The following is a 15130-nucleotide window of genomic DNA, read 5'->3' on the forward strand; positions in this document are numbered from 1 at the left end:
CTCGTGTGTAAACAGCCTTTCAATCGAACACCAAACTAGAATGAATTAAATGGGGAGAAAGAAAAAGGATTTATTTAATGCTTTTCTACTTAAAATACATAAAAAAACATCATTTTGTTTGTTGGCCGTGGCACCTACCGTACTTGCAAAACTCACAATCCAAGAACTAAAACTTACTGAGTGTTTGCCAAGTTATAAGCAAATTTGCTATCTGGTCTGAGAGATACTATATACAGCATCAGGTCACCTATACAAGCTGATGCACAAAAGGAACAAAAAACCAAAAAACAAGGAGGCATTTAAGGTCAGAGGCTTTTAAACTTGACTCCGTATTATAATGTGTATATGAATAAAAACACCGGATTGAAGAAACGAATATTCCAATTTTGCATAAATAGTGTATATCTGATTGGATGAGACTGAGCCAACACACAAGCAGTTATTACTGTACTGTATAGCCGTGTTACCTGTTTCTCTGTACAGCTTATGTACATCTTGTCGCTCTACACCGAGGTCCTTTATCTCTGCCCTAAGTACAGTGTTTTCCTTCTCCTTTTGATTCATTTTTTTCTGTGCGTCTTGGAATCTAGCTTCCAATTTCTTGACCATGCTGTCAAGGTGTTCTGTCTCCGTCGCCTTCTCTTTGATACCTTCTCTTGCCTGCAGGAGATTGGCTTCCGATTTTCGCAGAAGGTCATCTCTTTTGCTTATTGCCTGTAGAGATGAAAAGTATGAAAAAAAAGCATCTGCCACTAGTGACAATAAAATGTCCAGATATACATAAAATATACAATAAAAATATACACCTATAAATACAGCAAAGGATAGAACCTCGTATAATTATCCGCTGGCAAATTTCCCATTAGGCAAGTGAGGCACGTGCCTAGGGGCGGCACTTGGAATCATGTGTTGGTGCTGTCAGCCTGAAATGTACCAGTAACTGCTAAATATTTCCACTGTACTGTGCCATATGCCATTTGGAATGGCGTGTAAATGGGTAGGGCCCATACTGCCCCTGTAAGCTGTCTTACTTAGTAAATATGTTTACATACAGTAATTAAAAATAACAAAATGTCATAGTGGCTTTTGTGACTATTAAATTGGCTATCATAAAATGAGGTCTTATAACCAATCAATTAATATAATAAAAATAGTCAGGGGGAGGGGGCAGCTATTACTGTTGTGCCCAGGGGAACCTACACCTCTAAATCTACACCTGTAATTATCCTTAATATATATGTACAGCATATAGGTAAAATATTCTGCAGCACTGTGTAACTAGAGACTGTTTATTTCATCGCCTAAGCTTGTAATCTACTTTCCCAGTATCATACCCACACTAAGGCCAAATTTGTAGAAAGCAACTACAGAGCATTTTGATTCAGTTCTGAGGGAGAAAACCCTACATGAATAGGGGGTGAACTAACTCCACGTAGTCTCGTGGATTGCACTCTGGTTGTACGGAAGCTCCAAGGCCTAGCACTGTGAAGTAGGAATGTAAATTAATGTTGTATCCAACTGACCTATAACTTTAATTTACTACATGATACTGTATATAATATGACGCAATATAAAACATTATACTCTATATAGGATGCATTTTTTCATGCATTCAAGAATATACAGAGATTCAGGAATTAGCTATGCAGAGTGTGTTTTAAAAGATGTGATGGCCCTCACAGGAAATTTATGGGGTGAACATGGTAGGAACAACCTGTATTTAAAAGCTTGACTTTCTCTTTATGAAGTTACTACAGATGGCTCATCCTTATTCTCTAGGATCAATAAAGTTGTGGCCTTGAAAATGTATAATTCATCGTCAGGAAGCTAAGACAACTTTGGAAACACTCATGTTTGGAGAACTTTGTGACAGGATATTGAAGGAATAAGAAGTCATTATTGTTATCTTTGTTATACCAGTCAAGGTTAGAGATGAGCGTTAAAGTGGAATTAAAGTTCCAGCCAATCAGCTTCTGTTATTTTTTCAGGCTGTTTGAAAAATGACAGTTGATTGGTTGGTACTTTATCTCTCTCCAAGGTTTGATACATCTTCCCCAAAGTTGTTATCTGCGCCATGAATCTACCACTGGCTCCATGTTACTAACTGCCTGTAGCTTTTGTGAGTTAAAGGATTCTCTAAGAAAGTAGACTAATAGGCTCATTTATCAATGAGTGATACATTTCACTGTTAGTGATAAATGGCACCAGCCAATCAGCTCCTAACTGTCATTTTTCAAACACTACACTACATTGGCTGGTGCAATTTATCACTCACAGTGAAGTTAATCACTCATTGATACGTAAGCCCATAAATGAGCCAATATTCATGATAAAACAGACTAAAGGGCCCTACACATTGGCCGATCTGCCGCTGAGCTGCCCGACGGCGGATACGGCCGACGGGGCGACCCAGCGGCGGGGGGGGGGGGGGGGGGGGGGGCAGTGGCGGGGGAGTGAAGTTTCTTCACTCCCCCTATCACCCGGCTCCGTAGCAGTGCAGGCAAATATGGACGAGATCGTCCATATTGGCCTGCATGCACAGCCGACGGGGCACCAGCGATGAACGAGCGCGGGGCCGCGCATCGTTCATCGCTGGTGCCTCCACACTCAAGATATGAACGGTATCTCGTTCATTAATGAACAAGATCGTTCATATCTTTGAGTGATGTCGGCCAGTGTGTAGGGCCTATTAGACCTAATGACATCAATGACACATACGCTTGTTTCGCACAAAATGGCTGCTGACACAATGGTTAAGAGACATATGCACTTAAATTAATTTAAAGGAACAACATACAAATTTCCCGGGCTCACAAATAAAAAAATAAATAAAAAACTATTTTCTAATATAATGTACACATTTGTTAATTCCATTTCTACACAATTCATTTTAGAAAAAACATACAGGTGCCTTTGAAGAACTTATAAACATATTGTATATAAATCCATGAAAAGTAAGCGATCATAGTTTGTGAGTATGAGTAATTATACAAATACATTTCTCACGACTTGCCATGTTGAATACTGAACAAGTAAAATTTCATTTTAGGAATCACTCAAAATGTTTTCTTTTTAATTCTTTTCTCCAGGCTGTAATTAGTTTAATCTGGTTTGCTTTATTGTAATATTTCATTGGCGTAGGTTTCAAATCAATTAATATTTTGTACTCATCATGACTGACTGGTATTTATTGGCTTGTTGCCACACCTTGATTCTCTATCACATTCAATCATGGCTCTTTTAATCTGAATATTTAGTACTCTTTCATGTCTTAATTACAGCAAATTGCACACAGTTGGCACCATTTCTTGAAATTAATCCCAGAGTACTTTGTTTCTGTCAAGCAGTCAAAACCCTGGAGAATAATAGTAAATGTTATTGCAGATCTAAACTTAAACGACTGTCTATGTATTTAACACAAGCCTTTAATTATTCGTGAAATTTGTTTTGTTTTTTGGTTCAAATGTTAAATATCCTACATTGAAGTTATTAAATTGCTTCCGACAACAAATAAAATTAATGCACATTTTCTTTTGTCATAAAACATTAATGTAGTAAGCTTTGTTACGGTACTTTGTCAGGTGTTCTTAAGACTAAAACCTACTGTTATTATTAACGTGGATGTACAGTATCATCATCTCCTAATTTTCTAGAGGAAAAGACATAAGGGACAATTAGCTTGCTCAAACTCAAAGTGCCACCATTATCAGGATTTTAATCCATAAAAAACACATACATACATACATACATACATACATACATACATACATAAAAATAACTTATCTCACTCCCTCTCTCATATATCTCTCTCTCTGTGTGTATATATATATATATATATATATATATATATAATATTGTCATATCATTGTGACTCCTAGATCTTCTTAGCAAGAGGTCCGGAGAAGGAAATTATGTTGTGACTTGGACGCCTTCTAGCCTTTTGATCTTTTGTAAGATCTTCTATGTAAAGGACTTTTAAATAAATATATCAAATTGGAACTTTGCACATTGTTCTTGACATATTGTTAAACAATATATCCCGGGTCTATGTATTGGCAGGAATAATTTTTTGGGGGGTACACTTACACCCTTTTGGCACTCTCTCACTATAACTTTGTATGTGTGTATATATATACAATAAGATTTTAAACCTACCGGTAAATCTTTTTCTCCTAGTCCGTAGAGGATGATGGGGACTCCGTAAGGACCATGGGGTATAGACGGGCTCCGCATGAGACATGGGCACTCTAAGACTTTAGATGGGTGTGAACTCGCTCCTCCCTCTATGCCCCTCCTCCAGACCTCAGTTATAGAACTGTGCCCAGAGGAGACGGACAGTACGAGGAAAGGATTTTTGTTAATCTAAGGGCGAGATTCATACCAGCCCACACCATACACACCGTACAACATGGTATATACTAAACCAGTTAACAGCATGAACAAAACAGCATCAGCCAGAAACTGATCTCAACTGTAACATAACCCTTATGTAAGCAACAACTATATACAAGTCTTGCAGAAATAGTCCGCACTGGGACGGGCACCCGGCATCCTCTACGGACTAGGAGAAAAAGATTTACCGGCAGGTTTAAAATCTTATTTTCTCTTACGTCCAAGAGGATGCTGGGGACTCCGTAAGGACCATGGGGATTATACCAAAGCTCCAGACCGGGCGGGAGAGTGCGGATGACTCTGCAGCACCAATTGAGCAAACATGAGGTCCTCCTTAGCCAGGATATCAAACTTGTAGAATTTTGCAAAAGTGTTTGAACACGACGAAGTAGCTGCTCGGCAAAGCTGTAATGCCGAGACGCCTCGGGCAGCCGCCCAAGAAGAGCCCACCTTCCTAGTGGAATGGGCCTTTACCGAATTTGGTAATGGCAATCCCGCCGTAGAATGAGCCTGCTGAATCGTGTTACAGATCCAGCGAGCAATAGTCTGCTTAGAAGCAGGAGTGCCAACCTTGTTGGCTGCATACAGGACAAACAGAGCCTCTGTTTTCCTAACCCGAGCCGTCCTGGCTACATAAATTTTCAAGGCCCTGACTATATCCAGGGACTTGGAATCCTCCCAGTCCCCCGTAGCCACAGGCACCACAATAGGTTGGTTCATATGAAACGACGAAACCACCTTAGGCAGAAATTGAGGACAAGGTTTTAACTCTGCTCGATCCACATGGAAAATCAGATAGGGGCTCTTGTGAGACAAAGCCGCCAATTCGGATTTGGTGTTCAACCGCCGTGCCGTCAAACGTAACCGCGGTAAGTCTTGGAACACACAGGGCCCCTGTTGTAACAGGTCCTCCCTGAGAGGAAGAGGCCACGGATCTTCTGTGATCATTTCATGAAGATCTGAATACCAGGCCCTTCGAGGCCAATCTGGAACAATAAGTATTGTCTGCACTCTTGTTCGTCTTATGATTCTCAGTATTTTTCAGATAAGCGGAAGTGGAGGGAACACATAGACCAACTGAAACACCCACGGTGTCACCAGGGCATCCACCGCCACTGCCTGAGGGTCCCTTGACCTGGAACAATACGTCCGAAGCTTTCTGTTGAGGCGTGACGCCATCATGTCTATTTGAGGAAGTCCCCAACGACTTGTTACTTCTGCAAAGACCTCTTGATGAAGTCCCCACTCCCCTGGATGGAGATCGTGTCTGCTGAGGAAGTCTGCTTCCCAGTTGTCTACTCCCGGAATGAAGACCGCTGAAAGAGCGCTTACATGATTTTCCGCCCAGCGAAGAATCCTGGTGGCTTCTGCCATTGCTGCTCTGCTCCTTGTCCCGCCCTGGCGGTTTACATGTGCCACTGCTGTGACGTTGTCTGATTGGATCAGAACGGGTAGGTTGCAAAGAAAACTCTCCGCCTGTTGCAGGCCGTTGTATATGGCTCTTAATTCCAGCACATTGATGTGTAGACAAGCCTCCTGGCTTGACCATATTCCCTGAAAATTGCTGTCTTGTGTGACTGCTCCCCATCCTCGGAGGCTCGCGTCCGTGGTCGCAAGAACCCAATCTTGAATGCCGAACCTGCGACCCTCTGGAAGGTGAGCACTCTGGAGCCACCACAGGAGACCCTGGCCCTGGGGGACAGGCTTATCCTCCGATGCATCTGTAGATGGGACCCTGACCACTTGTCCAGAAGGTCCCACTGAAAAGTTCTTGCATGGAACCTGCCGAACGGAATGGCCTCGTAGGCCGCCACGTTCTTTCCCAATATTCGAGTGCATTGATGAACTGACACTCTTTTTGGTTTCAGCAGGTCCTTGACCATGCTCTGGAGTTCCTGGACTTTTTCCATTGGGGGAAAACCCTCTTTTTTTCCGTGTCCAGAACCATGCCCAAAAATGACAGTCGAGTTGTCGGAACCAACTGCGACTTTGGTAGATTTAGAATCCAGCCGTGTTGTTGTAGTACTCTCAGGGAGAGAGACACGCTTTTTAGTAACTGAACTATTGATCTTGCCTTTATCAGGAGATCGTCCAAGTATGGGATAATTGTGACCCCCTGCTTGCGCAGGAACACCATCATTTCCGCCATTACCTTGGTGAAAATTCTCGGGGCCGTGGAAAGCCCAAATGGCAACGTCTGAAACTGGTAATGACAATCCCGTACAGCGAATCTCAGGTACGCCTGATGAGGAGGATATATGGGGACATGAAGGTATGCATCCTTTATGTCTAGTGACACCATAAAATCCCCCCGTTCCAGGCTGGAGATCACTGCCCAGAGAGATTCCATCTTGAATTTGAACCTTTTCAAATATAGGTTTAGGGATTTTAGATTCAGAATTGGTCTGACCGAGCCATCTGGCTTCGGGACCACAAATAGGGTTGAATAAAACCCTTTGCCCTGTTGCCCTAGGGGAACCGTGATAATCACCTGCTGTTGACACAGCTTTTATATGGCAGCTGAAACTATTTCCCTCTCTGGGGGAGAAGCTGGCAAGGCCGATTTGAAAAATCGGTGTGGAGGCACATCTTCGAACTCCAGTTTGTAGCCTTGGGATACAATTTCGACCACCCAAGGGTCCAAATCCGACTGAACCCAGACCTGGCTGAAGAGACCAAGACGTGCCCCCACCGGTGCGGACTCCTGCAGCGGAGCCCCAGCGTCATGCGGTGGATTTTGTAGAGGCTGGGGAGGATTTTTGTTCCTGGGAACTAGCTGTAGCTGGTGTTCTTTTCCCTCTACCTTTTCCTCTGGCGAGGAAGGAAGAGCCCCGACCCTTTCTGAACTTATGCGACCGAAAGGACTGCATCTGGTATTGAGGTGTTTTCTTTTGCTGTGGGGGAACATAAGGCAAAAAAGAAGACTTACCCGCGGTAGCTTTGGAAACCAGGTCCGCGAGGACCTCCACAAATAAAACTTCACCTTTGTAAGGCAAAGCCTCCATATGTCTCTTTGAATCAGCATCCCCTGTCCATTGACGGGTCCACAGGGACCTTCTAGCAGAAACTGCCATGGCATTGGCTCTTGAACCCAACAGCCCAATATCTCTCGCAGCCTCTCTCATATATAACGCTGCGTCCTTAATGTGACCCAAGGTCAACAAAATACTCTCTTTATCTAAGGTGTCAATGTCAGATGAAAAGTTATCTACCCACGCTGTAATTGCGCTACCCACCCATGTCGACGCTACTGCAGGTCTGAGTAGGGCTCCCGTAGTCGCATAAATTGATTTTAAGGTAGTTTCCTGTCTGCGATCCGCAGGATCCTTTAGGGCCGCAGTGTCCGGGGACGGTAGCGCAACCTTTTTGGATTAGCGCGTCAAGGCCTTGTCCACCGTGGGCGAGGATTCCCACCGTAACCTGTCCTTTGAGGGGAAAGGATACGCCATAATAATTCTCTTGGGAACCTGCAGTCTCTTGTCTGGAGTTTCCCAAGCCTTTTCAATAAAGCGTTCAGCTCATGAGATGGGGGAAACGTTACCTCAGGTTTCTTTTCCTTAAACATGCAGACCCTCGTGTCAGGGACAGAGGGGTCCTCTGTGATATGCAAAACATCTTTTATTGCAATAATCATATATTGAATACTCTTGGCCACTCTTGGGTGCAACCTCGCATCATCATAGTCAACACTGGATTTAGAATCCGTGTCGGTATCAGTGTCTGCTATCTGGGAGTTTATGGGACCCTGAAGGGTCTAGTGACACAGCCAAAGCCATGGATTGACTCCCTGCTTTGCCCTTGGACTCTGCTTTGTCCAATCTCTTATGTAATAGAGTCACATTAGCATTTAAAACATTTTACATGTCCCACCAATCAGGCGTCGGCTGTGCCGACGGAGACACCACCACCATCTGCTCTGCATCCTCCCTAAACGAGCCTTCCGCTTCAGACATGTCGACACACACGTACTTACACCCCCACACACACTGGGATATCTGAATATGGGGACAGACCCACAATAAGGCCCTTTGGAGAGACAGAGAGAGAGTATGCCAGCCCACACCCAGCGCCACTAGACACTGAAACAAAGTCCCAGCCTGTAAAGCGCTATATCTACACAATTTAGCACCAAATACATGTGCCCCCCCCCCTCGTTTTTGCCCCCTGTTACTTGTTCAGCAGGGGAGAGTCCGGGAGCAGCTTCTCTGCAGCTTGCTGTGGAGAAAATGGCGCTGGTTAGTGCTAGAGGATCAAGCTCCGCCCCGTCGACGGCGGGCTTCGGTTCCGCTCTTTTTCTTTAAACTGGCAGGGGATTTATTATATACTGCCTCTGCAGTATCTATATAACTGTGCCAGACTTATTTGAGGTGAAAATTGCTGCCCAGGGCGCCCCCCTGCGCCCTGCACCCTTGCTGTGCCTGTGTGTGTTGTGGGAGCAATGGCGCGCAGACGATCTGAAATCTTCTGCCGCCTTTGAAGTCTTCTTGCTCCTTACACTTACCCGGCTTCTATCTTCCGGCTCTGTGAGGAGGACGGCGGCGCGGCTCTGGGACGAACAGCAAGGACGACACCTGTGTTCCGACCCTCTGGAGCTAATGGTGTCCAGTAGCCTAAGAAGCAGAGCCCATCAGTCCAGGAAAGTGGATCTGCTTCTCTCCCCTCAGTCCCCCGAAGCAGGGAGCCTGTTGCCAACAGTGCTCCCTGACAATAAAAAACCTAACAAAAGTCTTTTCAGAGAAACTCAGTAGAGCTCCCCTGCAGTGCATCCAGTCTCCTCTGGGCACAGGATCTAACTGAGGTCTGGAAGAGGGGCATAGAGGGAGGAGCTAGTTCACACCCATCTAAAGTCTTAGAGTGCCCATGTCTCCTGCGGAGCCCGTCTATACCCCATGGTCCTAACGGAGTCCCCAGCATCCTCTAGGACGTAAGAGAAAATAAGATTTTACTTACCGGTAAATCTATTTCTCGTAGTCCGTAGTGGATGCTGGGGACTCCGTAAGGACCATGGGGAATAGACGGGCTCCGCAGGAGACAGGGCACTTTAAGAAAGAATTTGGATACTGGTGTGCTCTGGCTCCTCCCTCTATGTCCCTCCTCCAGACCTCAGTTAGAGAAACTGTGCCCGGAAGAGCTGACAGTACAAGGAAAGGATTTTGGAATCCAGGGCAAGACTCATACCAGTCACACCAATCACACCGTATAACTTGTGATAAACTTACCCAGTTAACAGTATGAACAACAACGGAGCATCAGATCAACCCTGATGCAACCAAACATAACCCTTATTTAAGCAATAACTATATACAAGTATTGCAGAAGAAGTCCGCACTTGGGACGGGCGCCCAGCATCCACTACGGACTACGAGAAATAGATTTACCGGTAAGTAAAATCTTATTTTCTCTAATGTCCTAGTGGATGCTGGGGACTCCGTAAGGACCATGGGGATTATACCAAAGCTCCCAAACGGGCGGGAGAGTGCGGATGACTCTGCAGCACCGAATGAGCAAACACAAGGTCCTCCTCAGCCAGGGTATCAAACTTGTAAAACTTTGCAAAAGTGTTCGAACCTGACCAAGTAGTCGCTCGGCAAAGCTGTAATGCCGAGACCCCTCGGGCAGCCGCCCAAGAAGAGCCCACCTTCCTTGTGGAGTGGGCTTTTACTGATTTTGGAAGCGGCAATCCAGCCGCAGAATGAGCCTGCTGAATCGTGTTACAGATCCAGCGAGCAATAATTTGCTTTGAAGCAGGAGCACCCAGCTTGTTGGGTGCATACAGGATAAACAGCGACTCAGTTTTCCTGACTCTAGCCGTTCTGGCTACATAAACCTTCAAAGCCCTGACCACATCTAGTAACTCGGAATCCTCCAAGTCACGAGTAGCCACAGGCACCACAATAGGTTGGTTCATATGAAAGAATGACACCACTTTTAGCAGAAATTGTGGACGGGTCCGCAATTCTGCCCTGTCCATATGAAAAACCAGATAGGGGCTTTTATGTGACAAAGCCGCTAATTCTGACACACGCCTAGCTGAAGCCAAGGCTAATAGCATGACCACCTTCCACGTGAGAAATTTTAACTCCACGGTTTTGAGTGGCTCAAACCAGTGTGACTTCAGGAAACTCAACACCACGTTAAGATCCCAAGGTGCCACTGGAGGCACAAAAGGAGGCTGAATATGCAGCACTCCTTTTACAAACGTCTGGACTTCAGGAAGAGAAGCCAGTTCTCTTTGAAAGAAAATGGATAGGGCCGAAATCTGGACCTTAATGGAACCCAATTTTAGGCCCAAAGTCACTCCCGACTGTAGGAAGTGAAGGAACCGGCCCAGCTGGAATTCCTCCGTAGGGGCATTCCTGGCCTCACACCAAGCAACATATTTTCGCCATATACGGTGATAATGTTTAGCCGTCACGTCCTTCCTAGCCTTTATCAGCATAGGAATAACTTCATCCGGAATGCCTTTTTCTGCTAGGATCCGGCGTTCAACCGCCATGCCGTCAAACGCAGCCGCGGTAAGTCTTGGAACAGACAGGGCCCCTGTTGCAACAGGTCCTGTCTTAGAGGCAGAGGCCATGGGTCCTCTGTGAGCATTTCTTGCAGCTCTGTATACCAAGTCCTTCTTGGCCAATCCGGAACAATGAGTATTGTTCTCACTCCTCTTTTTCTTATGATTCTCAGCACCTTGGGTATGAGAGGAAGAGGAGGAAATACATAAACCGACTGGAACACCCACGGTGTCACTAGTGCGTCTACAGCTATCGCCTGAGGGTCTCTTGACCTGACGCAATACCTATGTAGCTTTTTGTTGAGGCGGGATGCCATCATGTCCACCTGTGGCAGTTCCCACCGACTTGCAATCTGCGCGAAGACTTCTTGATGAAGTCACCACTCTCCCGGGTGGAGGTCGTGCCTGCTGAGGAAGTCTGCTTCCCAGTTGTCCACTCCCAGAATGAACACTGCCGACAGTGCTCTTACGTGATTCTCCGCCCAGCGAAGAATTCTGGTGGCTTCCGCCATCGCCACCCTGCTACTTGTGCCGCCCTGGCGGTTTACATGAGCCACTGCGGTGATGTTGTCTGACTGAATCAGCACCGATTGATCGCGAAGCAGGGTCTCCGCTTGACTTAGGGCGTTGTATATGGCCCTTAGTTCCAGTATATTGATGTGAAGGCAAGTTTCCTGACTTGACCACAGACCTTGGAAATTTCTTCCCTGTGTGACTGCCCCCCACCCTCGGAGGCTTGCATCCGTGGTCACCAGGACCCAGTCCTGAATGCCGAATCTGCGGCCCTCCAGAAGGTGAGCACTCTAAAGCCACCACAGAAGAGACACCCTGGCCCTGGGGGAATAGGGTGATCAGCCGATGCATCTGTAGATGTGATCCGGACCACTTGTCCAACAGATCCCATTGAAAGGTCCTCGCATGGAACCTGCCAAAGGGAATGGCCTCGTATGATGCCACCATCTTTCCCAGGACTCGCGTGCAGTGATGCACCGACACCTGTTTTGGTTTTAAGAGGTCTCTGACCAGTGTCATGAGTTCCTGAGCCTTCTCCGTCGGGAGAAAAACCTTCTTCTGGTCTGTGTCCAGAATCATGCCCAGGAAGGGCAGACGCGTCGTAGGAATCAGCTGCGACTTTGGAATATTTAGAATCCAGCCGAGCTGTTGTAACACTTCCAGAGAGCGTGCTACGCTGATCAGCAACTGCTCTCTGGACCTCACCTTTATGAGGAGATCGTCCAAGTATGGGATAATTGTGACCCCTTGCTTTCGCAGGAGCACCATCATTTCCGCCATTACCTTGGTAAAAATTCTCGGTGCCGTGGAGAGACCAAACGTCAACGTCTGGAATTGGTAATGACAATCCTGTACCACAAATCTGAGGTACGCCTGATGAGGTGGATAAATGGGGACATGAAGGTATGCATCCTTTATGTCCAGAGACACCATAAAATCCCCCCCTTCCAGGCTTGCGATGACCGCTCTGAGCGATTCCATCTTGAACTTGAACCTTTTCAGGTATATGTTCAGGGATTTTAAATTCAATATGGGTCTGACCGAACCGTCCGGTTTCGGAACCACAAACAAGGTCGAATAATAACCCTTTCCTTGTTGAAAGAGGGGAACCTTGACCACCACCTGCTGAAGATACAATTTGTGAATTGCAGCTAACACAATTTCCCTCTCTAAGGGGGAAGCTGGCAGGGCCGATTTGAGGTATCGGTGAGGGGGCATCTCTTCGAATTCCAGCTTGTATCCCTGAGACACAATCTATATTACCCAGGGATCCACCTGGGAGTGAACCCACTTGTGGCTGAAATTTCGGAGACGCGCCCCCACCGGGCCTAGCTCCGCCTGTGGAGACCCAGCGTCATGCAGTGGATTTAGTAGAAGCCGGGGAGGACTTATGTTCCTGGGAACTAGCTGTGTTGTGCAGCTTCTTTCCTCTACCCTTGCCTCTGGCAAGAAAGGACGCACCTCGAACTTTCTTGCCTTTTTGTGAACGAAAGGACTGCATTTGGTAATACGGTGCTTTCTTAGGTTGTGAGGGAACATATGGCAAAAAATTTGACTTTCCAGCAGTAGCTGTGGAGACCAGGTCCGAGAGACCCTCCCCAAACAATTCCTCACCCTTTTAAGGTAAAACCTCCATGTGCCTTTTTGAGTCGGCATCACCTGTCCATTGCCGAGTCCACAGGACCCTTCTGGCAGAAATCGACATTGCATTTATTCTAGAGCCCAGTAGGCTAATGTCTCTTTGAGTATCTCTCATATATAGGACAGCTTCTTTTATATGCCCCAGGGTCATTAATATAGTATCCTTGTCTAAGGTATCCAGTTCCTCAGATAAGGTATCCGTCCATGCTGCTACAGCACTACACACCCAGGCCGACGCAATTGCCGGCCTTAGTAAGGTATCTGAATGTGTATAAATGGACTTCAGGGTACCCTCTTGCTTTCTATCCGCAGCATCTTTTAGGGTGGCCGTATCCTGTGACGGCAGGGCTACCCTCTTGGATAAGCGTGTTAGAGCTTTAACCACCCTAGGGGAGGATTCCCAGCGTAACCTGTCCGTTGGCGGGAAAGGATACGCCATAAGCATCCGTTTGGAAATCTGCAGTTTTTTATCTGGAGATTCCCAAGCCTTTTCACATAACTCATTTAGCTCATGTGAAGGGGGAAAGGTCACCTCCTGCCTTTTTTTACCATACATATGAACCCTCTTGTCAGGGACTGGGGTTTCCTCTGTGATGTGCAACACCTCCTTCATTGCTATAATCATATAACGTATAGCTTTAGCCAATTTAGGCTGTAACTTTGCATCATCATAGCCGACACTGGAGTCAGACTCCGTGTCGGTGTCTGTGTCAACAATTTGGGATAGTGGGCGCTTCTGAGACCCTGACGGCCTCTGCGACATTGGATCAGGCATGGGCTGCGACCCCGACTTTCCTAAGGTTTCAACTTTATCCAACCTTTTATGCAAGGAATTATCATTTAAAACCTTCCACATATCCATCCAATCAGGTGTCGGCGCTGTCGGCGGCGACCCCACATTCATTTGCTCCCGCTCTGCTTCTACATAGCCTTCCTCGTCAAACATCTCAACACAAGCGTACCGACACACCACACACATACAGGGGATGCTCTTTTTGAAGACAGTTCCCCCACAAAGCCCTTTGGAGAGACAGAGAGAGAGTATGCCAGCACACACCCCAGCGCTATATGTCCCAGGAATCACACAGTAACTTAGTGTTAAATTAAAGCTTTTGCGCCTAATTTATGTGCCCCCCCCTCTCTTTTTACCCTCTTCTACCGTGTTTCTGCAGGGGAGAGCCTGGGGAGCTTCCTCTCAGCGGAGCTGTGGAGAGAAAATGGCGCTGGCGAGTGCTGAGGAAGAAGCCCCGCCCCCTCAGTGGCGGGCTTCTGTCCCGCGTTTCTGTGTAAAATAATGGCGGGGGCTCATGCATATATACAGTGCCCAACTGTATATATGCTCACTTTTTGCCAAGAGGTTCCTAATTGCTGCCCAGGGCGCCCCCCCCCCCTCCCCCCCCCCCTCCACCCCACCCCCCTGCGCCCTGCACCCTACAGTGACCGGAGTATGTGGGTTTAATGTGGGAGCAATGGTGCACAGCTGCAGTGCTGTGTGCTACCTCAGTTTGAAGACTGGAGTCTTCTGCCGCCGATTTTGAAGTCTTCTTGCTTCTGTCACCGGCTTCTGTCTTCCGGCTCTGCGAGGGGGGCGGCGGCGCGGCTCCGGGATCGGACGACCAAGGGTGAGATCCTGTGTACGATCCCTCTGGAGCTAATGGTGTCCAGTAGCCTAAGAAGCAGGACCTATCTTTAGTGAGTAGGGCTGCTTCTCTCCCCTCAGTCCCACGCTGCAGAGAGTCTGTTGCCAGCAGATCTCTCTGAAAATAAAAAAACCTAACAAAATACTTTCTTATAGCAAGCTCAGGAGAGCTCACTAAGTAGCACCCAGCTCGTCCGGGCACAGATTCAAACTGAGGTCTGGAGGAGGGACATAGAGGGAGGAGCCAGAGAACACCAGTATCCAAATTCTTTCTTAAAGTGCCCTGTCTCCTGCGGAGCCCGTCTATTCCCCATGGTCCTTACGGAGTCCCCAGCATCCACTAGGACGTTAGAGAAATATATATATATATATATATATATATATATACTGGGTAGTGGGAGTATGGTGCCACAGGTATATGTGAGTAGATATAATGA

The 15130-nt window shown here is 46.7% G+C and overlaps 1 protein-coding gene across 8 annotated transcripts in view; it reads right to left on the bottom strand.

Moving 5' to 3' along the window:
• The window catches only part of LOC134928326 (polyamine-modulated factor 1-binding protein 1-like), an 817199-nt gene that overhangs the window by 501468 nt on the left and 300601 nt on the right, over positions 1-15130 (bottom strand). For all 8 annotated transcript variants that reach the window (XR_010177892.1, XM_063923947.1, XM_063923945.1 and 5 more), the window contains exon 12: positions 468-714. Coding sequence is in view for 7 of the 8 variants with exons in the window: in XM_063923947.1 (XP_063780017.1) it covers positions 468-714 (247 nt within the window). In the remaining variant the exon portion in view is untranslated. The remainder of the gene's footprint in view (positions 1-467; positions 715-15130) is intronic.

Source organism: Pseudophryne corroboree, chromosome 5, assembly GCF_028390025.1.
Source record: "Pseudophryne corroboree isolate aPseCor3 chromosome 5, aPseCor3.hap2, whole genome shotgun sequence".
Taxonomy (NCBI): domain Eukaryota; kingdom Metazoa; phylum Chordata; class Amphibia; order Anura; family Myobatrachidae; genus Pseudophryne; species Pseudophryne corroboree.